The 25,700-nt window shown below is 41.1% G+C and overlaps 1 protein-coding gene across 1 annotated transcript in view; it reads left to right on the plus strand.

The window, feature by feature from the left end:
* The window catches only part of IMPG1 (interphotoreceptor matrix proteoglycan 1), a gene marked incomplete at its 5' end in the record, with an annotated part of 107,713 nt that overhangs the window by 68,332 nt on the left and 13,681 nt on the right, over positions 1–25,700 (plus strand). The window contains 2 exons of the mRNA XM_077902633.1: positions 8,061–8,572; positions 11,346–11,565. Of these exons, the coding sequence (XP_077758759.1) occupies positions 8,061–8,572; positions 11,346–11,565 (732 nt within the window). The remainder of the gene's footprint in view (positions 1–8,060; positions 8,573–11,345; positions 11,566–25,700) is intronic.

The raw sequence follows: 25,700 nt of genomic DNA on the forward strand, positions 1-25,700 counted from the left end.
ATATATATGAAGTTATTAATAGAGAGGAAAATATTGATTATTTCACTTTGCAAGCCAGAGGTAGAAAAACACAACCTCTTCAATAATCTTGGAATAAATAATTCAAAAGCCATTCAGAATTGAATTATGGGCATGCTGTTAAAAGCTACAGCATCACGGCATGTCATATCCATATAACGATTACTTCATTTGTCCCAAAATGTTTATTTCTTCAGAGCAGACAATCAAAAATTTCATTAAGGCCATTAACAAATGAGGAAAAGACATAGATGGGCTCCTTTTCCAAATGTATCCTCACAATTTCCTCATATACGTCTGATTTTAAATTGAAAGTTATTAGAGATATGTTACAGAGAAGAGAGAAAGTAATCAGACATGTTGCAGTTCTGAGGTCTGTAGTTTTATATTACATAAGGCAGAGTTTAAGTATAATAAGATTTCTCGGATTCAGCATTTTTTTTAAGATTTTATTTATTTATTCATGAGAGACACAGAGAGAGAGAGCGAGGCAGAGACACAGGCAGAGAAAGAAGCAGGCTCCATGCAGGGGGCCTGATGTGGGACTTGATCCCGGGACTCCAGGATCACGCCCTGGGCTGAAGGCAGGCGTTCAACCACTGAGTCACCCAGGCATCCCAAATTCAGCACTTTTTGAAGTGAAGGTAAAGTGTAATAAATTAAAAAAAAAAAAAGTATTTTTGTTGATAATTTGGGAAGAGGAATGCATCATGCTAGAATACATACATGCATATTTCATTCTAATGATGACCACTGGTTGAGGGGACACTCATCTTTGTAGCCTTGGGCTACCTCTCTTTAATTACCTAGTTAAATCATTTGAGAAGCCATAATCAAACACATACTTCAAGACTCCAATAATTCACATCAAGAAGCAAATGCAGAGTGTATAATCAGTTGGGAAAACATAAAATGGCTTAAAGTAAATGGAGAATTTTTTTTAATATCCCTGTATGCTACCTAGAACATAACAGATGCCAAATAAATTTTAGTTTCCTCCTATCCCACCCTCAATCCTACCTCCCAAGATTCTAAGACTAGATTTTGAGGCATAACCTCACAGAAATATCTAACTAAAATAGTAAGAAAATGCAATGAAGTTCCCCAGGGTTTACAAATTAAGATTCTTACCAGCTTCAATTTTAATCCAGATGCTCTTTAACTTTACTAATGTTAATATTATTTAATGTAAATTAATATTATTTAACATTATTGCTAATAATTTAATGACAATAAAGAATTGATAGTAAAATATTTTGCTTCTTTGGTGGCTCTGCTAAAGACTTTTTAAAATACAGATACATTTGAAATTTCACATTTATCCCAGATAACCATGAAGCTATGTTTTCAATCTATGGTTTACAAAATATATCTATGAGAAAAACAATAAGTGTATATTTATGTTGAATGACTAAACAATAGGGTTTTTTTTTTAATTACCAGGGGCGCCTGAGTGGCTCAGTTGATTAAGCATCAGATTCTTGATTTTGGCTCAGGACATGATCCAAGCTCATGCAATCAATTCCCAGGTTGAGCTCCAGGCTGAGCATGGAGTCTGCTTAAGATTCTCTCTCTCTGATGGGTGGACGAATAGGGTAATTGGGTGATGGGCATTAAGGAGTGCACTTGATGTAATGAGTTCTGGGTGTTACACGCAATGGATGAATCACTAAATCCTACCCTAAAACTAATAATTCACTATATATTAACTAAATTGAACTTAAATTTTAAAAAATTTTAAATAAAAATTAAAAATAAAGTTTTTAAAAAAGATTCTTCCTCTGCCTCCAACCCCCACATGAGTGTGTGCTCTCTCAAAAAAATAAAATAAATTAAATTAAATTAAATGTTAAAGGATAAGAAAATTACCCAAAAAAAGTAAGTGAAATAACAATGTTGAAATAACAACAATTTTGCTACTGAGAAATAATTAAAGGATACCTATCATTTCAGATATCACTCAATATAATTAAAAAGATAAAAGGGTAGATAAAAGTACTTTTGCAAAAATGGAATTTTTCTGCAATGTCATTCTAATAAAATGGACTGCATTTAATTTTACTTGACTTTAATAGGAGAAAAAGAAGTTGAAATGACATGCAAGAAATTGCTGAATTGCAGATAAGTGTTTCCTTACCTCATGACATATTCATTCTTAAGAGATCCCTAAAGGAAGATTACCTAAAATATTAATCTGGAGTTATTATCATTTACACTATTTGTATCAATACTAGGCAGTATTTTTTGATGTACTGCTATGAAAGATAAATTTACCAAAACACTAATACTCCAGCCATCTTCATTCCCCCACATCACAAGTTTTGGTAGTTAGGTGAGTATTTTACAATTGTCACATTTCATAAGTTTAGAATTGGTTCTGCAATCACACCTCTTATGGCTTCTTAGGCAGATTTCCATATTTAAGTGAATTTAAACCTCACTCTCACACCTTCTATAGCTTCTACATTTCTGAGTTCTCTATTTTATCTTTGAGTTGGCTGGAAGATATAATGAGATAATTGTTTTAAGAGGGCTCACGGGTGCCAAAGTTCCTAAGGGCTTAACTACTAAGAGGAAAACTATTTCTCCATTCACAATACTTTTAACATCAAATGTGTGGAGCAGTTATTCAACATCAACCAATTCTCCAACTCTTCAGACATCACATGGCTGTCAAACAATTCAGTATGACACTAACCACTCTACTCAGAGTTGGTACAAACCCCACAGGGTAAGGGCTCAGCTCCACAAGACTGCCCCCCACTTCAGATGCCAGTTGCAAGTCCCAGGCTATCACTTATCACTTCTGATCAGCCAGCTATAAATATCTTTCAGTGGACGAATGATTAAAGAAATTGTGATATAAAGATAGATAGATGTATGGATATATGCAGTGCTTTTAAAAATGAGATCCTGCCACTTACAACAACATGGGTAAACCTGGAGGACATTGTGCTAAGTGAAATAAGCCACACACAAAAAGAAAAAAAATTGCATGATCTCACTTGTATGTGGAATCTTAAAAATTCAAATACCTAGACACAGAGAGCATAATGGTAGTTACCAGGAGCCAGGAGGTGGGGGAAATGGGAAGATGTTTATCAAAGAATATAAAGGTGCAGCTATAGGAACCCACCAGGAATCACCTCACTAGAACAAAGATACTCCTATCACCCAGGAAATTATAAGGGACTTAGGAGTTCTATGTTAGGAACTGGAGGCAGAGACCAAATATAGATTTCTTATTATATCACAACTACTTACTAGCTGTAACTTTAGAATGTAAAGGACAACTTGACTTTTGGCGTTTCTTACTCTGCCATTTTACCAATGTCACTCTTTTATTCCTTAGAACTACATTTAAATATACAATAATCCCAAAATAAAGCACTTAATTTTTTTAAGTCAAGTCACATTAAAGTGTTCTGACAAATTAAGCATTTTCCCTGTCTCACACCTCCCCACTGTGTAGTCCCACTTACCAAAACTAGTCTCTTAACCTCAATTAGCTATTTCTTCTGGTATTTACTCTTCCTATAATTTTAAATAATATGTATCTTTTGAGTCATCAGTTTTATATATCATCTATTGTCTTTCTATTATTGTAAATAAATGTTAAGTTTCCCACAAAACCATTCTTCTGCTTCCACCTAATCTTCTCAAAGATGATAACTATAATTAAATCTATATTCAGCATTTACATTATATATTCACAACTGACCTGTTTGCTCTGTTTCCTTTCTGTTTTCTTAGAGTTGATGTTTTCTTTGATTTTTTTTTATTTGCTTAGTTTTCTTTGTATTTAATGTCAACTATTCCCTAACTTTCCAATGAATTTTCCAACATATTTTTCCTCATCAGGTAACTTATCACTTCCAATTTTCAGATACCTTCTTCTCTTTCTTTCTAGATTGCTACTCTCTAAGCCTTTTAACAGCTGTCACCTGGGACTCTCCTTTGCTATCATCTTTAGAATTTCCTTGGCCTTCCTACTGGGTTGGATTCCCTGGTCCCTAGATCTCAGGCTTTCTCTCTCTAGGTTTACTCTCTTATTGTAGAGCACATTTTCCAGCAGTTTTGTCAAGGTAAATAATTTGCCACAATGGAGAGGGTTTGATTATACAAGTATTCCATATACTTGTCTCTTGAGACATCAGTGGTACCTATCTCCCCATAAGACCCCATTATTACCACCTTTCAGAGAATTTCCCTAAGTTTTTTTCAGTATCCCATTTCTTTCTACTTGGCTTACCATCATTTTATGTGAAAACATCTTAGGAAACGGTGCCTAGGAGGGGTTTTTTGAGACTTCGAGTATTTGAAAATATCTTTGGTCACCCTCACAGTTGATGGATAGTATAGAACTCCATTCTAGCCATGCTGCCCTCCCAGCCAGCTGTTACTGAAACATTAAAGACACCCTTTTTCCTTTGGCTTTCTCATTTGCATTTGCTGCATGGCTAAACTCTCTTACCCCTTCAGGTCCTGTTCAAATATTATATTCTCAGTGACCACTCTATATAAATTGCCAACCCAACATTCTCACACCATTTCCCACTTAACTTTATTTCTATAGCACTTACCACAACTTGGTATACTATACATTTCCCATTGTTTGTTTACTTTCTGTCTTCCTCCACTAGACAATAAGTTCCTCGAGGCCAGAACTTTCGTCTGTTTTGTTCACTGATGTATTCCAGTACCTGGAACAATGCCTGGCACATAGCAGGTTATCAATATTTATCTGTTGAATGAATGTATAATAAATACTTATTTCCTATCCCTATACTATGCCAAAAAGGAAGGGAATAATTTTCTTGTTATGATAAATAAGAATGGATTTGTTTGATATAGAATTAAGAATTTGTTGAGACACTTGGATGGCTCAGTCATGGTCCCAGGTCATGATCCCAGGATCCTGGGATCGAGCTCCACGGTGGCCAGTGCTCTGCTCAGCAGGGAATCTGCTTCTCCCACTCTTCCTGCCTGCTTCTCTCCTTGCTTGTACCTTCTGTCTCTCCCTCATTCTCTCTCTTTCTCTCTCTCTCTCTCCCCCATCAAAGAAATAAATAAAATCTTAAAAAAAAGAAAGTGCTGTTGATGCCACTTGACTATCTAAAAGAGATTGTGGAATCTCTTTTTAGATTTTTAAACATAAAATAGATGGCCACTCAATGTTTATGGCATGTGTATCTTTTTCTAGAAGCATTTAAAATATTCTTTCAACTGTACTTGTCCCTCACACCTTGCTCATCATCTGCTTTGCCTTCCTTTGGCTACTAGTAGGACTCCTGGCTACCCTCACTGTGCCCATCTTCACCCATTACCTGCATCTCTCACTGTGGGTTTCTGCTAAACCTGAGTTCGTATATTTTGGTTTGGACCATTTTATCTGTGGCCTTTACTTTTGGACAGGTCTGCTGCCCAGAAAATGACCAAACTAGCCATTTCCTCTACACCCAGCAGATGAAATTCTAACCAGCACCCCCACCAGGCACACTGACATAAAAACACACCCCACACCCTCACAGGAACTATACATGCACTGTAGCATAACAGCTAAATGTCAAGTTATTTTGAGTCTACTTATGTTGCATACCTCATGATAAAATAAATAGCCTTGACTTTTAGTGTTTGACTTCTCTGTTGCAGTGTAAAAAACTTAATGTTGAAATGGCCTGTGTCATTGCCATGTCTAATTTTTATATAAGAATCAAATGAAAACATAATTGTTTAAAACCCATTTATAAGTGGTTATGAGGTTTGACAATATTTTTATTTCAAAAGAATTAGCCATAGCCTTAATAGTTTCAATCTCAAGCTAAGAGAGAATAGAGGGAGTCTTATACAACCGCACTTAAATAGAACTGCCAGATTCGGCAAAGAGAAATACAAGATCCCCAGCTAAATTTTAATTTCAGATAAACAACAAATAATTTCTTAGTGTATTTTCCGATGAGAATCCTGCACTTTATCTAGCAACCCTACATTTAAATAGCCAACTGTTCTATCAAGTGAAAGAACTTGCTTAGGTTTATTTTGAATGTAAAAGATTACTATTAAGATGTTACAAAGGGAAGGGATTAGAAATTCACTTGTATTGGTTGATGACATTAAGGCAGCAGACTATTTTAATCTGGCTTAAGTCTATCTAGTAACAAAAGCGTGAGTAATAAGATACTGGCCCAGGAACAGAATGAAGATATCTGTCATTTGGCTTCTTTCTAGACCCTTACCATCTAGAGGAGCAGAAAGACCACATCATAGCAACACAAGTTCATATGCATTTCCCCATGACACAAAGAAGTCAAATCAAACCACTGATAGTACTTGTAGCCTTTCATTTATTCGTCCCAGATCTTTCTATGGATGTCATAGTCAGCTCAGGCTGCTGCAACAAAGGAAACTGGAGGACTTATACAAGAATTTATTTTTCACAGTTTTGGAGGCTGGGAACCCCAAGATCAGGCTGCCAGCTGATCTGGTTCCTGGTGAGGTACTTCTTTCTGCTTCGCGGAAGGCTGACTTCTTGCCATAGCCTCATGTAACAGAGATCATCTCTTTGTGTGTCCTTTTATAAGAGCATTAATTGCATTCTTGATGGACCCACCCTCATGACCTAATTACCTCCCAAAGACCCACCTCCAAATACTGTCACATTGAAGATTAGGGCTTCAAATATGCATTTGGGGGAGATACAAACATCAGTCTTTGGCAATGAAGACTTGAATAAAACTACAGGTGTATATCCAGAGAGATCCTGGATGTTAGAAATCATCATTTCTGACAGTTGAATAAGTATGGGCAAACATGCCTCGGCATTCTCCCTAGGTGAGAGAAAAGAAGGTACTTTTCTGAAATCTGGGTACAGTTCACCAACAGGCAGGTTTTATTTTAAGAAACTAATAAAAGTAATATGATTCCACCTTTCAGAGCTGTTTATCACTTGGAGTTTCAGTTTGGGTGATTGCACTCTAGTAAATTAGCTGAGAGTCCAAAGATTATATCTGCATCCAGACAGTCCATTCATCATGCTTAGCATTTGGATTTCAACACAGCTTTCCCACATATTTGCCAAAATGCCCCTGAAGTAATCACAGAAAGCTCCTTGTTTTGATCTACCTAATGCCTTAAATATTGTCAGTGGCTCTGGATTTAGGTTTATTGGAATATTTTAATAACCCACCAATCTCTTTATCTGAAAGTTTCATATAGCCACTTTCGTAGTTCATAAATACTTACTGGTTTTAATTTTGTACCAAAAGGAGGATAGATTTTAGTAGATCAATGTGCTCCTACCCAAGGAAGAAATGCAAAGTACTGGTAGAAATTATCAAGGTATACTCATGTAAAAGTGAAAAAAAAACAACAAAACTTTAAATGCTATCAATTTAACAAGCTGTATGGCCAACATAAAGCTCAAGTTTTATGTATCACCTACATCTTTACCTTCTCCAAACTATTTTGCAAATCAGCAAGTTATTCAGTCAGATTATCTAATTTTGGAAAAGCATAATTTAAATTTTAAGTGGTAAAGCTACCAAAATGGAATAACTCAGATCCAAAAATCAAATGCATAAGATGCATGCTTGCATGATTGGAAGGTGAATAAAATTTCTGGACCCACACTGCATAGCTAATTGGTTAGGAGTTCCAGATGGTAATGTGGGATCCAAATCTATTCGAATGCCATCTGTGTTTTGGCACCACCTGGTGACCTAGTCAGTTTTTACCAGCTGGTCCCTAGGTGTGTTGTTTCTGGCTAAGCAGAAATTTTAGGTTACTGGTGGTCTTTTAGGCTCCTATATCTGGAACCATTTAGCCCTGAATTAAGTGAGTACAGAAATCCACCCTCTCTCTCCCCAGGTTTGGACACAGGGCTGCCTATTCTTTCTATACGAATTCCTTCTTCTTTAAAAATATGACATTAAAACAATCGATGCAATTAAGTTAAGTCTAACTTTGGATTTCCTTTTTTGCTTTCCATTCTTTGGGGGAAATGTTTGGACATAATGAATTGGACTCAGAAGCTTTTTCCACAGACAGTTCTTGGTCTCCACCTGCTAAGGCCTCTGCTTCACTATCAGACACTCTACCTTTCTTCACTGCATCAAGCATCTTCTCTCTGACTGGTCAAAGTGCCACAGACATAATGCCCGTTGACCAGACAGTACTAATCCCAGGACGAACCATCCCCTCGGATGACTATTCTTCCATCAGCCAATCAGCTCTAGAAATTTCACGTTCAACTGCATCTTTAGGCAGCCAAGATATAGTGAGAGACTTAGACATAATGGATCTAACTAACACTCCTGCCTCCTCTGAGGTACCAAGACTGAGTGGGTATGTTTCTACCCCAGGTCTTTTCTTGGAGAACACCACTCCTACTCCAGCTTTACAGTACCTCACCACTAGCTCTATGACCACTGCCACCAAGGGCCAAGAACTGGTCGTGTTCTTCAGTCTGCGAGTTGCTAACATGCCCTTCTCCAAAAACTTGTTCAACAAGAGCTCTCTAGAGTACCAAGCTCTGGAACAGCAATTCACACAGCTGGTGAGTAAGCACTGCTTCCATTTCCCTGCATGTCCTTTCTTTTGTTGTTGTTCCTTTATAGTATAATCACTGGCTGTCTTGAGCAATGAATGTTGGAAGAGAAAAGCCTCTGACACAGCTATTACTGAAGGCATTCAGCTAAAGTATGGGGATGGATTCAGATCCAATAAGCAAGTTAAGTTCTGCGGTGGACACTTCAGGCAGACACTACCACCCAGCCTCATGGGATCTTTTCCTTAAGATCTTTTCATTATACTTCTTCCTAATTTAGTTTTCCAAGGAATAATACATAGCCACTCAAGTACTGAACGTGAAATTTAAAAGGAATATGAGCAAACTTTTCCAAAGTTATAATGCCACAGGCTGTTTTCTTGCCATCACATGGAAGGATTCAAAACCAGAAAGTCACAAACAAGGTCAAGTATACAATGCAAAAATTGTAGAATTTCTGAAAATAACAGAAAAATATTTGTAAGCTTCATGTAAGTCAAATCATTATGCAAATTAAAACCACATCTTCAAGTGAGCTTTATTTTTTTTTAATATTTTATTTATTTATTCATGATAGACACAGAGAGAGAGGCAGAAACACAGGCAGAGGGAGCAGCAGGCTCCATGCAGGGAGCCCAGTGTGGGACTCAATCCCTTGACTCCGGGATCATGCCCTGAGCCAAAGGCAGAGGCTCAATCAACTGAGTAAGCTTTAAAGGAAGACTTTGTTCAGTCTCCCTACCCCACCCCCAGCCCAATGAGATGAGGAGAAGATATGGGGACAATCTCAGGGAACAGAGTCCCAGTGTACCTAACTCAGATGTATTAATTAGGGTATGTGCTAAGCTTCCATAATGAAGAGATCAAAAATATAGTAACTTAAGTATTGTAACAAATGGTAGCTACACTTGTGGTGAGCATAGGGTAACATATAGACTTGTTGAATCACTGTGTTGTACACCTGAAACTAATATAACAAGCATGTCAACTATATTTTTAAAAAAAAAAGAATACAGTAACTTAAATAAGATACAAGTTGGGATGCCTGGGTGGCTCAGCAGTTGAGCGCCTGCCTTCAGCTCAGAGCATGATCCTGGAGAGTCTCAGGAGAGTCCTGGAGATCCAGGATAGAGTCTCACATCAGGCTCCTTGCATGGAGCCTGCTTCGCCTCCCTCTGCCTATGTTTCTCTCTCTCTCTCTCTCTCTCTCTCTCTCTCTGCCTTTTGTGATTAAATAAATCTTTTTTTTTAAATAATAAGATACAAGTTTATTTCTCTTTAATTTGAAGGGTAGGGCAATTCTGCTCTACAGTGTCATCCAGGGACTCGCATTTCCTCTGTCTTATAACCCTGACAATCCCAGTGGTGTTTCTTCATTCACACAAAGCTGAGTCACTGGTAAATCCCTGTTTCCACTTGTGAGAAGCGGACAAGCAGTTCCCTAAGAAAGTGATACCAAAGTTGCCTGCGTATCTTCCACTCACATTTTATTGATGGCAACTAGCACATGGCCACACCTTGCTGCAAGGGAAGCTGAGAAATGTGGTTTCTAGGGAGGCAACCTCTTTCCTGTGAAGAAGAAAATGGATTTGGGAGAAGGAGGCCACTAGTTATCTGCATACTAGATGGAGACAGGGAATTCCCACCAGAAACCAATGCGGTGCTAACACACACAAAAAATGAGCCCGGTTAATGTAAATAGGAGAATACTGAGAATAGCCTGAAAAAAAGAAGTTCCACACTTGGTATAAAATTTCATTTTATTTTTACAATAACCTATGGGAGGGGTGAATGGCTACTGGAATGTGGACAAGGTTAGAGTCAAAATTCTGGTGGGGCAGAAAACAGGGATAAGAAAAAGTAGATCTAGGCTAAGCCTGGGAGATTTTAGCTTGCATGTGTGTACTCTCTGTGTTTGTAGGCATCAGTTCATTAAAGAGGGGATTAGCTTTCAGGGCCAAGGACAAGGCAGACACTGCTGAGTTTCAGACATTTCTGAAAAGTGATCTCAGGGGTGGCTGTGGCTCACAATAAGCAGGTGTGGGAATTGGAAGCACAATTCCCTTGGGCATACTTCTGAGATTATTAAATCACAATTTGGCAAAGGTCCTTAGGGAACCACTTTTTCTTCTTCCTCACAGTTCAGATAAGGGCACTAAGGTACTATACAATGGATAAGTGGTTTGATGAAGGTCACTCAGCTAGCTGGGGACAGTTCCAGGACTGACACCCAAGTCTTCTGACTGCCAGTGCCCTGCTGTTTCCGCTACACGGCATATGCATTGACCGTGAAACATGTCCTGCACAGACAGACAAGCTGATGTGTAAGCTGTTATTTCAATAGGTCATTCCAATTGGTTGCTTCCAAATAGATGTCCCATTTATACAGGTGTAGGTCAATCAGCTCCTGGGCTCAGTTTGGAACATATTTTTATTAGCTTGGATCTTTTTTTTTTTAATAACTGAACCCGGCATTCCTGCTTTGCTGATAACATTGGCCTAGATTTTTAAAAATCCTCTGTTCTCCCAATCCATCATGAAGAAAATCACTGCCCATCCATCTCAATACACATAGAGAGGTGAAAATATGGGACATAATCACTGCAAATAGATCATTAAATAGTCATGTTCTGGTCTCACATTAAATCCAAACATAAAAATAAAAACAATCAAAAAGGAACTGAAATGTATGCCTCAGATAATGAGAAGTGAATATAAATGGAATTAGCAGTCACTGAGAACTTAGAACACAGTTAAGGGTAAACCATCTTTCATTTTGCAGCTGGTTCCATATCTGCGCTCCAATCTCACGGGATTTAAGCAACTTGAAATACTTAACTTCAGAAATGGGAGTGTGATCGTGAATAGCAAAATGAGGTTTGCTAAGTCAGTACCATATAACCTCACCAAGGCTGTGAAGGGGGTCTTGGAGGATTTTCGTTCTGCTGCAGCCCAACAGCTTGACCTGGAGATAGACAGCTACTCTCTCGACATTGAAACAGGTAAAATAATCCAACCAAGAAAATTGTGGGAGTTTTTTGTTTTTGTTTGTTTGGTTAGCAAACTGTTCAACTTTGAGACCACAAAAATCAAATTAAAATCACACTTGTTAAATAACAATCTATTGGAAGCTAATAGATCACCTTATTAGAAAGGTAGTGTCCTAAAACATACAAGTTAATGTTTTTCTACATCAAAAAAGCAGAGAAGCACACCTCATGCTTCACAATCTGGGAGTTTTAATTTCCCCCTCAGGACACAACTTTTGCTGTGCCTTAAGAGATTGTTTTTGTTGCTGGTTTTGTTTTTGTTTTTTTTTTGTTTTGTTTTGTTTTTTAACATTTTCCACAGCCAAACTAATTTGCATTCTGCTAGAAGTCAGAAGCACTTTCTTAGCAAACTGCAACAACCTGGAGGGTTTCTACCTAAGAAACTTTCCAGTCATAGTTAACTATCAGAAGTGCCTCCTAATAACCCAATTCAGGATGAAACTGAAACAGCATCCTGAGGAAAGAAAAATAATCATTAGACCAAAATCCAAGCTTCAAAAAAAAAAAAAGGCACTGCACCACCACCAATGAAAGAAAAAAATAATATCTTACCATTTGTACACTATAGATCAGCCTCCGTGTGCAGGTTAAAACAGAGAAGTGTTGATGTGAAGAACTCTTATAAAAGATAATGGGGGTTACATCATTTGCTTCAACGTGGATGGAACTGGAGGGTATTATGCTGAGTGAAATAAGTCAATTGGAGAAGGACAGACATTATATGGTCTCATTCATTTGGGGAATATAAAAAAATAGTGAAAGGGAAAGGAGAGAAAATGAGTGAAAGTATCAGTGAGGTTGTCAAAACATGAGAGACACCTAACTCTGAGAAATGAACATGGGGTAGTGGAAAGGGAGGTGAGCGGGGGGCGGGGGTGACTGGGTGACGGGCACTGAGGGGGGCACTTAGCGGGATGAGCACTGGGTGTTAGGCTATCTGTTGGCAAATTGAACTCCAATAAAAAATATATATAAAAGATAATGGAGGTTAGCCCAAATCTATATAATAGAAAGCAAATATCCATTCTTATAATAAAAGATACTGGGTGTACCATTGTAACCAGCTATGCCCAAATTGGGAACTGTTGCCGTCATTACTTTCAAAATTCTGTTTTCTAACCAATCAAAGGAAGATTTTTAAATCCCCCAGAGTGCAGAGGGGCAGGGTTCCAAATCCAAACTAGAAGGCCAACGGGACCTTCTAGTCAGGTTAAAACAAAGCTTCCTAATTGGCCATGAATTAGTGAAGTGAATCTTTAACATCCTCTCTGGCTTTTTTCTAACAATGAAGGCAGAGGGAAAAAGCCTTGGGCAAAATGCAAAGAGGCTCAGTTGGGAGACACATTTCTTTGACAGAGCAGAACTTTGAGCAACTTTAAGAAAATCGCCTCAGTAAACAGGATCAGTAAACAGGATCATTAAAAAGACAGATCACCCTTGGGCACTAAGTCTGGGAGTGCTTTCCTCCAAACTGGAGCAGCTCAGAAAGCCCTGAGGACCCGGTAAGAAATCAAAGACCTTCTAAATGCTAGTAAGATACTGCCTCTTCCCTGAAAACCACCACCTCAGAATGGAGGAGGAACCAGGAGGTGTCTGCCAGTTAGGATCAGGAGACCAATTTCTTTAGACAATTGACAGCAATGAACAGGGATGAGTACAAGAGAACTTGGAAAGCATAACAGACATGAGGGTCCAATCGTCTTCTCCCTCCTTCCCTCCTTCGGAGAGCTGATAGTCTGCTTAGAGACCCATCCAATAGCATGAAAAGGTCAGTGTTAGGGAGCCAAGTTGAGGCAGGGGAGAACTGAGGTGGGCTGCTGTGGAGATGGGTTTCTTCACCGGCGCCTTAGAAAGAGAGCAGGTTGCTGGTGGCGCATTGTCAGGGATACAGAGGGGCACCGGGAGTGGTGTTGGAAGAAAACAGCATAGCAGTGGCCTTGGAGAGCCATGGTCCTGACTGTGAATCCTGTGCACTAATGGCAGCACTCAATTTCCACAGCTGAAGATGGAGACAGTAAACACTCCTGAGGATTAACAGAAAGAATTTGCAGCACCCAACGTAACATCAGACACGTTGTTAACTAATGAATACTGGTAGTTAATATTGTAACATTGTCGTTATTAAGTTGCTTAGTGATTTGAGATCTGCATAGGGTACCAGTGAGAACTATAAAAAGTACCCTGACCAGGAGCTTGTGTGGAGGTTGCAACTGGAATTATGCTTATTTCCTGTGACCAGTTCGGCTATGTAGCTTTTCCTCTAAGAAGCCAAAAGCAGCAGAAATGAGATGCTGTTACCTTAGGTTTCAGTCACTATTCAAGCCAGATTTATACCAAGCTATCCCAGACATGCCTTAAGATTGCCAAGGGTACTGTGGGGGTACATGGACAATTTATTCTTTTAATGGTAGAACAACAGGGGAGGCCGAAGCACATGGGACAGCCTGGGAAATTACTTTATGCTATTTCTTACTAGGTACTTAAAAGAATGAGAAAAATCTGAATTTCTGATACATTAGAAATTCACAGAATAACGGATGGATGGATGGATGGATGGATGGATGGATGGATGGAAGAGGTCTGCCAAGAAATGGCTATAGTGAGCCAACTAGGACATAAGTAAAGCCTGAACTGAAGGATTTGAGGACAGCAGAATTAGCCAAATAAGGATTTTATAAAAATTAACAATAAATAACAATATAATTTTATGAATTCCTCTTTCTGTATATATCATAGTGGATAAATCCAAAACCTAACAGGACTCTTATTTACTGCGAAAGACCACTGTGCCAACCTACCCCCAAAAGCATTCCTTCCAATCAACAGGGAGGTGGAGAAGGAAGAAGGTACGAACAGGCAGGGAGGGACAGGCAAGGAGTAGAGGTGAGCTCCTTGCTGCCCCCCTAGAAATCCTGGTTTAGTTACTTCACCAAAGGCAAAAGGTAGACTGGCCCAAGTAACCAGCAAGTGGCTGATTATCAGACCTTGATCATTTTCTACATGCCTAATCCAAAACAATAAGCATTCATCCACCATCATATAACACATTAATATATGAAAGTCGGTCTCTGCCCAAAAGAACTTGCAGGATGGCCAAAGAGGAATACTTTAGAATGATCAGACCTGTGCCTTTTTCATTCAAAAAGCCTTTGTAAAGAGCACTTTCTGATGTGCCACATTCAGCTGCAAATTTCTGTGAGTTTGGGAATCACTGAGGCATAATGAAGAAAGCACTGATTTTTCCTTTAAATCCCATTTCACTGAGGCCTAGTGAAATCACTGAGGCCTAGCTAAAGAAAAGAGAATTTAGGGCTAGAGATTAATGTAGAGAATTCTAGTCCCTCTGGGCTAGTCGTGGGCAGTGAGACAGCCTGTAGTGGTTGGTGGTAGCCAGGGCTGAGCAGCCACAAGGACTACCAGTACCATAAAAATAAATAAAAAATAATAAAAGTATTCAATGACACTTGGCAAGATGGCAAAGAAGACTTTATTCAAAGGAGGACCATCTCTGATGGGTGTAGGGACCACATATACACCAGATATATGTGTATATATACACATATATACCTAAAAAGCTATAATCAAGTCTACTAAATACAATAATCAGGATATGAACAGAAATACTATGACGCACCAAAAGAGCAATTAATTCTGGAGGCCAGAAGATGATGTCATGTCAGGCCTCGTGGGCAGATGGCGCTGTTGAGTGCGTGATATCCTGGGGAATCCACGTGGTGAGCCCCAGAAGAGAAAGGTGGGGCTGGGCTCCTCCAGCAAGGGCAGGAAGAAGATGCAGACACTTCTGGAAGTTTCAGAGTACTCCAGTTACCTCACTGTGATAACAGCTTTAGACGCGAAGTAGGGAGCTCAGCCTGGAAGGGAAAGCCCTGCTGAGCTAGTGCATTTAAAGCCACGCTGTCTAAAAGCCCCTCTTCTATCTATTTGCACCTAGTTTGGTGTCCTATTTTTTTTTTTTTTAATTTTTATTTATTTATGATAGTCACAGAGAGAGAGAGAGGCAGAGACACAGGCAGAGGGAGAAGCAGGCTCCATGCACCGGGAGCCCGACGTGGGATTCGATCCCGGGTCTCCAGGATCGCGCCCTGGGCCAAAGGCAGGCGCCAAACCGCTGCGCCACCCAGGGATCCCCGTGGTGTCCTATTTTTTTTTCTTCTTTTCTTTTTTATGACTATGGTCTTTTGCAGTTTAAACTTCAATAAAATTTTGTTAAAACTCAAAGTCTTCAAACTAAGTACTAAACAGTCCTCAAAGTATTCTCAAAATTACAAAATAAAAACATAAATTCGGGGCACTTGAGTGGCCCAGTTGGTTAAGTGACTGACTCTTGATTTTGGCTCAGGTCATGATCTCAGGGTAGTGAGGTTAGCCCTGTGTTGGGCTCCACGCTGAGGGAGCCTGCTTAAGATTCTCTCTCCCTCTCCCTCTGCCCTTCCCCTTCCTCCCCTTCTCTCTCTCTCTCAAGGAAAAAAATTATATATATATGAGATATATATATCTCATATATATATGTACAGTTTATCATTCATAAAATATAGCAAATTTTGAAACATTTAGTAAAAATATATAGGTAATTACAAAAGCTACATAGGTTAATTCATTTAAGTTTTTAAAGCAAAAATCAATAACCTATCTTAAGGATATAAAAATACTCCACAAATGTTTGGGAAAACCAGTTTTAAAAAAATGGACGTTCGATGAACTCACTACTAGCCTATGAAGTAGGTGCCTAGAGGCCAGAGGCCAGAGGCCAGTGCTGAAAATATACATTTGGGAAACCTCAGTTGAAACCAGAGAACGGGTGAAAAAATGGCCCAGGGCAAGGTAGGGCAGGAGAAAAAGGAGAACCCTCTGAGAAACCCCAACACATAATGCAGAGTAGAAGGTCTGTCATTGAAAGGAGCCAGAGATGATGTTGCAGAAGTGTGAAGAGAGGAGAGCAGGAGAGACAGTCAGCTATTTCAGCAGCTGTGAGCAAACTGTGGGTGGAGATCATGTAAGTCGACAGGTCAGAGGTCACTAGAACCCTTCAGAAAAGCAATCCAGCAGAGTGGCAAGAGCAGAGGTGAGGTTTTAGTGAGGCTGGGATGAAGTAGAAAACGAGGACGTCCTCATGGCCTGTCCCCCTCCTGTCTTACAACTTAGAGATGGGTTCCTACCCCCCCCCCCCTGCCACACACACACACAGAGACTGGGAGATAGGGGGCTCTGTCTTCTTTGATGATTGCATTTCAAAGGAATGGCTCCTAGGTCCTTGTGGAAGACAGCCTTGAGTTGCAATACTGACAAGAAGCTGTAAAGAAGATTGACGTCTCAAAGGAGCAGAGATTCAATCTACAATTACCGTTAGTAGTTAGTAGTAAACTAAGAAAAGGGAAGTCAGAGTCTAGAGTTACTCAAGCTGGGGGAAGGTTAAGCAGTCTTGGTCAGAGGATTTAGCATTTCTTTTCTATGCCCTGCTTTGATTATATTTACACGCAATGCCCAGAAGACCAATTATTTAGTTCCATTTGCAAAATAAAATCCAATCAGGTCTTTTTCATTTATTTTCTGTTGGCCTAACATCAGAGTGGAAATGTAGTTACTATAGTAATGCTGGGGGGGGGGGGGGATATTATTCCATTGTAACTTTTAGACTAAAGAGGAGAAGAGAAATTTTGAAACTTCTCATGAGATTTCTAGGTGAGTATCATTCCACATTCAGATCAGCATCTGAATTCCTGGATGTGTCTCTAGATGAGGGCAAGTAATGGGTTAGGCCAAGTAACATCTGCAGAGGTACAGACCCATGAGAGAAGTGACACAGTGTTATTACCACGTGTGGTTTGCCATTCAGCTTTTGAAAACAACCTGAATAAATGAATCTATGATGTAGAAAGTATAAACCGATGTTAGGACTATCTGTGATTTATCAACTGAAAAATCGAATAAATCACAGCTTGCTCAGTATTCCGCTAGCATCCCTGGCAACTAGAGCCGTCTTTCATTTAGGCTGCTATGAAAATTCTTTAGAAGCATGTAGGGCTTTTATGCCAGTTAGCCATGCAGGTTGAAGATTCCAAAAATGCAAAACACATACTTATTCTAACTTATTCTCTCCTTGAATTCCTAAGAAGTCCTCTCAAAAATGGACAGATTTCAAGGCTGGTAAATGGTAAACTTTGAAATTAATTACAGTCTGGCATCCAGGATTCCTCCAATCAAAGCAAACTCATTTTCTCTGGAAAGTTGCATAATCTGAAAGACTCTCATTTAGTTGCCGGCTTTAAGAAGGTGGCAGATGTCACTTATCACAATAGTGACAATAAAAACAGTAACAGCAACTATTAATAGACACTTTTTAATCTTAATAAATAACTATGCAAAGTGATAGGATGTCTCCCCATTACACAGCTGGAGAAACTGCGTTTCAGAGAAGTGTAAGTAATTTACCATTTACTAGTCACCAAGGGCTGTGACTGGAACTTGGTGGCAGTTCTGCGTGCTTTCTTCAAGTTGGCCTACTGCCTCTTTATCTTAGAGGATCTTACGGACCCACCTACCAGGTATATGCAGGTTGTTTATTTAGAAAAAGTGACAACACACTTAAGTTTAATTTATCCTAAATGAATTGTTAGATTTCACATTTCACCAAGTGAAATTGCCTATATTTTGTTATATTCTCAGAATGCCCCCCCCCAAAAAAAAGAGAGAAAGAAAAGATAAGAAAAAGAAAAAAGTTCACTTTCAGAAATAAAGGTCCCAAATTTCCTAATATCCCCTTTACATGTACTATTGGCTCTGCTAGGAGTGTCCCTTCTGAACTGAGGCAGCCACAGGAATCTCCTTCCAGGAGACTCTCCCAGCTTCTGCCCCCGCCCCATGTCCTGTCTCTGGCCCCATCTCCAGTTTTTACACTGCTGCTGCCCTGTGCTTTCTAGGATGTTATCACTGGGGATTTTCTGTTAACACCTGCTTCCATGAGGGGACCCCAGTATTGGCTGGACCACAAGGTACCTTTAGCCTCTCTAGAGTTTCAGCACATGCTCTCATCCCCCACATGAGCCACTGCCTGGAGCTTCCTTAAGATGCTCCTGGAATCCTTCCTGGAACTCTTGAATGAAAACCATGCACAAAAGCCTGGGCTTCAGCCCAGCAGCAGGGCTACTTCCCACAGCCGCTCTCAGAGCTCTCCTGCCATCAGCTGACCCAGGGACACTCGGCCCTAATGCCAGTGCACCTGAAACACCTCAGTATAGTAGACATAAATAATAACCAAGAGTTCTTGAGGCTCTCATCTTGGGCATGATGTGTAAGGGCAGCCACACATCCATTCATATAAGAAAGAGTTTCTGAGAGCCTACTATGAACAGTGTATAGTTGTTGTTCTTGAGAATGCTGGGTAATTAAGATAAAACCCAAAGTTTTTCATATTACATATCCCTTTAAACCAGAAAGAATCCTCACTAGTAACTTACTCAGTTCCACAAATGTGTGTTAAACTCCAACCACATGCATGGTGCTCTAATGTGTGCTATTTATCATTGAATGATTGATTATTCTCACCCTAATCCTGCCCTTCAGCTATAAGCCATAGCAAAACATGTTTTGGCCAATAATAAAACAATGAAATATTAAATTAAATATAGATTTTTTTAAAGTTCTTTTGATCACTGAATTCCAGCAATAGTTCTGGAGGTATGCCAGCGTGGCCAGCAAATGCTCCCAGCGGTCTTGTTCCAGTAGGACACCTAGAATGGGAGATTTATATTTGAGCTTCAGGGACATGAGTACATTAGTGACCATCTGGTTTAAATAACCCATTTTATAGTAGGGTCAAGTGAGACTAAAGATGCTAAGCCACTTTCCCAAGGCCACAGACAGTTGCTGGGATTGCTCCTCCACTCAGAGCACTTTCCTGGGGCGCTTCAACACTGAAGGCAGGGATAAGCAAACTCACTCCCTTTGCTGTTGCAGCAAATCGCAGAATGGTCACAGGATTTGGGGAAATAAACCCGATGGGCCTGTGTGGAAGGTGAGGTCCCTGCATTTTGGCTCAAAGGAACCCTCAGGGAATAGCCATATTTATTTATACAAACTACCAAGCGCTGAGCACCAAACACTGTATTACAGTAACAGTCACATCTTGAGAAGGAAATAAGACTACCGGTGCTGCATTAAGACTTTGTGGACTCTAGACCTTTCATGAATATTAATAAAATTAATAAAAATATTAATATTAATTAATTAAAAAAAACACTTAAAATTAGGGGCACCTGGGTGGCGCAGTCAGTTCTGAGGGCTCCTCTTGATTTCCTCTTAGGTCATGATCTCAGCTGTGAGATCAAGACCTTCATTGGGCTCGGGGCTCAACACAGAATCTGTTGAGATTCTCTCTCCCTCTGACTCTTGGTCATGATCTGTCTAAAATACATTTTTAAAATCTTTAAAATAAGTAAATATGAACAAAAATACTTAAAATGATGTCTTATGACCGTGCTGGTATAGAGATGAATATCCAGTGTGGATTATATTGGGTTTTTTGTTTTTTTGTTTTGATTTTAAAGCCTTTAAAACATGCACTTGAGCACTGAAGAGGAAGGCGGCTCAGGCCTGCGCGCCCTGCACCCTGCAGATCACCAGACACCGGGAGGAGTCGATTGTCATTCTCGGCCGCGCGGCCGCTGGGGCAGAGAAACGCCCCCTCCCCTCCTGCTCGTCAGCGAAACTGGGCCCGCAAAGCCTTAGCTACGAGTTGGGACAGGAGGGAGAGACGGCGCTGCAGCTGCCCCCCCCCCCCCCCCCCCCCCGCCTCCAGCGGCAGGTGCGCGCACGCGGCGTGCAGGTGTGAGGCTTGGGCGCGGAGGGCCCGCCCGCCTCGGAAGCCCGGGGCCCTAGCTCGGCCTTTGGGGGACGGGACGAGAGGATTCGGGGGTCCCACCACCGCCCCCCAGCCCGACGTGTCGCCGCAGTCTAGCAGCCGTCCCCTGCAGCTCCCCCCGCCACGGCGCGCGCCTTCCAGCCCCCCCAGCGCTCCGCAGAGCAGCACTGGGGGCGCTTAGCCTTTCGTGGCTCAAATCGCTCCCCGCTCCTTCTGCTACCGAGCGCCATCTAGCGAACGCGAGGTTCATCACACCGCAGGGGGCGCTGGGGGCAGGGGTGGCCTCCGCGAAGAGACGGGCCAGGCCCCGGCAGCCCGAGCTTCAGCCAGGTTCAGCTGAAATCCTGCCTCGGGACAGGACCCTATCGAAGGAGGTACTTGACTTCCTGTCCCACACGTGAGTGTTGCCACAGGGCAAGAGAAGGGCGTAATGAACTTGTGAAGAATGGTAAAGAACATGGATCAATACACAGCCCCAAGGTTGTGGGGCGAGTGACGGGACAGTCTGCAGTGTGTGGCAGAGGGGTGGCGTGGGATGCACTGGAGTTGGTGACATGAAGACCCCAGCCCCTCCAAGAGGCCTGACAGACTGGGAGAGTCTTTATCAGACCTGACGAGTATGACAGGAAGCTTTGAAAAAGACAGTCTTGGGCCATCAGGGACTTTTGAAGTTACAAACTGCTTGGTGACCAACACCATAGTCTTTTTAATGTTAACTGTAAAATGCATCAAAGCGTTCCCTGCAGGGAAGGGACGTTTATTTAAATGGTTTTTAAATGGTTTTCATCACAAGAGCTAAGAGACATCCTGCCCCAGCCAGTTGGGAATACTTTTCAGAACCGTTGGCCTACAGATGAAAGACATTCTATAAGCAAATCAGAGGAGAAACTGATACATAGAATGTGCTTACACTGGAAATCTCAGAATGATACAAGTATTTCCAAGCCCCAGTGGCAGCTCACTTTCTTCAAGCCATGGTCACTTGAGTAACAGGAACAAATGTGGAGCTGCTGTAGTGTCAGACTGTACTTTCTCTAAGGAAATATTCAGCCTAATGAAGGAGCTTTGGCAACCAGTGGTTTTGAGCTTTGGTTTAGTTAAGAGCTGTTGTTCAAAGGAAAGCATTTGTGGAAGTCTGATATGTAAACGAGTGAGAGTGAAGATGCTGGCATGTTTGGGCCTCCCCCCGCCCCACACACCCACCATCCTGTCCTTGTCAACCCCTTGGAGTCCTAAGGTGTCTCCTGGAAACCCCATATTTGAAAACCACTAGAATGATGTCAAAAGCTGAACATTATAAGCAGACATATGGATGCTAATCTGGGGTTAATACTTCCTAGCTAAAATGGACTTCAGTTTTCTCACTTACAAAAATGAGGTCAGTGATATTGATTCTGGAAGTTTGTTGTGAATATTAATGAAGACATGTTTGAAGTGCCCAGCACACTGCCAAACACAAAATGGCCCTCAATAAATGTGAGCTCACTGTTTGTATTAATAATTATCATTGCACTCCTGGTGAAGCTAGAGGTTCAGGATCATGATCCTCAGGACTGTGTCAGGGACAAGGCCTGAAATGGAATGACATTAATGCTTTGACTACCTCCAGAATCCACATGGGAAGCTAGGGACAAGGCCAGGACCTCTTGGTGCCAGGCTGGACTTGGAACTTTCCCACTGGCTGCAAACTAGCAGCTCCTGATACTGCGCAGCACACTGAGGCCAAGTGCCCTGGACTGCCTCTACACGGAGATTGTCTAATTTGCTGCCTAGAAGTGCTCCCTAAGTAAGTTTAGGACAGAAATTTAATTCATTTTGCCAGCAAGCAATTATAGTAAGACCAGAGGCGACCCTAAACGATAATAGGTGTTTGGTGGGTGTGGTACAGGTTCATGAAGAAACCTCTCCCTAGTTCCAACCATAAAAATAATGTATTTTTGCCAGGAAGCCAAGGCAATTATAGGCCAACTAGTCTAGGCACCAGCCATTCACGAGGGCTTCACTTCGTCATATCCACACACAACTGGATGATGACTTGAAAATATTATTCTAGGAAATGGTGTCCAGTTGTTCTCTTCCTAATCAACTATTGTTTTCAAATCTCTTTGTCTTCCCTCTTTCCAAGTTACAGTCTATGTTCAGAACACAGCATTTCAGGTTGTTGCTACATAATGTTTACACTGTCAGGATTGACCCAACCAAGAGCAGAAAGTGGGAAGTTCAGACTGATTTTGTGCAAACTCTATTTTGTGCAAAGCCCTGGGGATGTGTTAAGGAGGAGGCTAATAGTCAAATGGCCTACAGCAAATCATGACGGAGTCCATCATTCTAAAGAGAAATGTCTTTGGGATGTGGCTAAGAAAGAAAATGATAACAGTATAGGCAAAGCTTCGCTTAAGAAATTGTTATGAAACTGTCATCCATCGAACAGCCTCTTCTCTTCTGGGGCACCTCCTCCCCACCATCAGCCCACATGCATTTCTTCTCAAGTAGAAGTTGTAGGTGTGTCCCTCCAAGATTGGCACGTAAGTAGAGGGCCATCAACACACCGAGGGAAAGTATTTTTCAGCTATAATAATGGAAGCAGTAGGGGCTGGTTCACAAATTAAATTTCTAAATAAGATCTCTTCTATTAACGATTCTCATGAACTGCAGTTGCCTTTCATGCCCGGTCCCACAGCTCCCCCTCCTGGCTCTTTCCTTCCCTGGAACTTCCGTGCACACAGGTGACCGGCTCACACAGCCTTGAGCTTGGCAGCACTCAGCCTGAGTCTCAGCTTCCTCATCTGCAAAGTGAGCAGATTTGTGAGAAGGTTCTAAAATACCTCTCAGCTCTAACATTCTAAAATGTAAAATCTTGGGGGACCTGAGTGGCTCAGTGGTTGAGGAGCTGCCTTCGGCTCAGGCTGTGTTCCTGGGGTTGTCCTGGGATGAGTCCCACACTGGACTCCCACAGGGAGCCTCTCTCTCTTTGTGTCTCTCATAAATAAATAAATAAAATCTTTTTCAAAAATAAAAAAAATACATAAAATGTAAAGTCTTATATAAAAGTATAAAACAAAAACCTAAAGCAATTAGTTGGGCTGAAATTCTTAGTGCTGAAGATTTTGAAGGGCCACATTGATATTTGTTAAATCAATGAATGTTGTCTTCATACCAGGAAAGTACACACGGCAAACAAAAACTGAGCTCGCTGATTTGAAGTCTCCTACTTCTCTGTAGACAGGTTCTGGATAAATAACATGGGGAGAGCCAGTTATCCATAAACTAGGTGCATTTGTTCTTCAAATATGTCTGATCCAGGGCTCCCAGACGTGGATACACTTATTTCTCCAGTGTTGCCTTATTGTGTTCCGTTCAGCTTTCCTGGTGCCTAGACGGTGCCTGGCTGGGCCGAAGGAAATAATAGTAAAACAGTAATTTTTTTTATTTTTTAACATGAAACTCATTTGGTTATCACACATTTACTGTAAATCTTCAGAGGGGTAGGATCTGTGCATTCCATCAGCTTCCTTAGTTAATACTATTCCCCACTGGAGAGAGGGAAATGACCCTCCCAACTACTCCCCCTGATTTCCATGATCAAGACTACAAGTCTTGAGTGTAAAGTTGCTGACAGCTGTTATTTATTATACCAGGCCCTGGATATGAATCACCTGGGTTGTCAGGGTAAATTTGACAGTGACAAGGATCCCATAACATGGCCAGCTTTAGGAACTTTCAAGCAGAAGAAGCCAGTTCACGTTAATCAGGCCTGCTTGTCCATAAGGGATCCTCAAGCTGCAGAGAAATATAACTTCACCTAAATTCTCACTCCATATTGCGGGCCCCCTGTGTGACCCTACACAGAGATTTGTGGGCAGTGAACTTGGCATAGCAGCTGACTATGTTCTCCGCTTGAAGATTCACAATAGGCCTTAGCTTATTAATGACCCTAAGAAATTTATTTTTTTTAAGATTTTATTATTTATTTGTGAGAGTCAAAGAGAGAGAGGCAGAGAGACATAACAAGCAGGTTCCCAGTGGGGAACCAGATACACGACCTGAGCTGAAGGTCAGATGCTCAACCACTGAGCCACCCAATGCCCAAGCCTAGGAAATTCAAAAATAAAAAGAGAAGGGGGTGAGTTTGGAGAGAAGAGGGAGAAAGAGAAATGAGGGAAAGAGAAAGAAACCTGTTACATTTATTTCACCCAGGATTTGGAGAAAAAAAAATTTTCTTTATTTAGCCACCAATCTCTTCTTATTATAAAACCTATTAAGTCCTGCTGAATTAGAGTTCTGCCAATGTTCCCACTTGGGAAATACGGGGCCAGATGATCACTCGACATCATCCTAATTCTGATGATTCTATTTACATATCTTCTAAAGCACAATTCTGATGATATCCTTCCCTTGCCCAGAAATCCTCCACGGCTTCCATTTGACTAGAGAGTCCAAATTCCTTAGCATGGCATTCAAGACCTACGGAGAATTTGGCCTTATCTTTCCAGTCTTGATTCCCTTCCTTCCTGTCCATGAGTGTCTGCTGCCTCCAAAGTATGCTTCCCTGACTCATATCTGTTGTTTTCCCACCTCTGCCTCTGTTCAGGCTGCTGGGTCCAGTTGGGATGCCTTTCATAGTCTTTGCATGTCCAAATGCAACTCACTTGAAATAACTGAAGCAGTGATCTCTTCCCTAACTTATATTTATGGCTCATATTTAGACCTCATTTTTAGAGCTCTTATACTAGACAATGTACTGGGCTGTTTCACATAGAAACATCTGTATGTATTTCTTACCCGCCCCTAGGCTTCTTGGAAGAACAGCTTTACGCATGGCTACCTGTGCCCTAGCTCCTTGCACATAATAGGTTCTTTTTTTTTTTTAATTTTTATTTATTTATGATAGTCACAGAGAGAGAGAGAGAGGCAGAGACATAGTCAGAGGGAGAAGCAGGCTCCATGCACCGGCAGCCCGATGTGGGATTCGATCCCGGGTCTCCAGGATCGCGCCCTGGGCCAAAGGCAGGTGCCAAACCGCTGCGCCACCCAGGGATCCCACATAATAGGTTCTTATTGAAAGAATAATCTGAAGGATAAATGACTGCTGTGATTCAAAAGGAAACCCTTTCAGTGCAGAAAGAGCAGTGGTCTGAGAACTGAGAGGCCTGTTCTGGTTCTGCCATCAGCATGTGGGTACCCAGGTCATTCACTTCTCTGCCTGAGA

Source organism: Canis aureus, chromosome 7 (genome assembly GCF_053574225.1).
Source record: "Canis aureus isolate CA01 chromosome 7, VMU_Caureus_v.1.0, whole genome shotgun sequence".
NCBI lineage: Eukaryota > Metazoa > Chordata > Mammalia > Carnivora > Canidae > Canis > Canis aureus.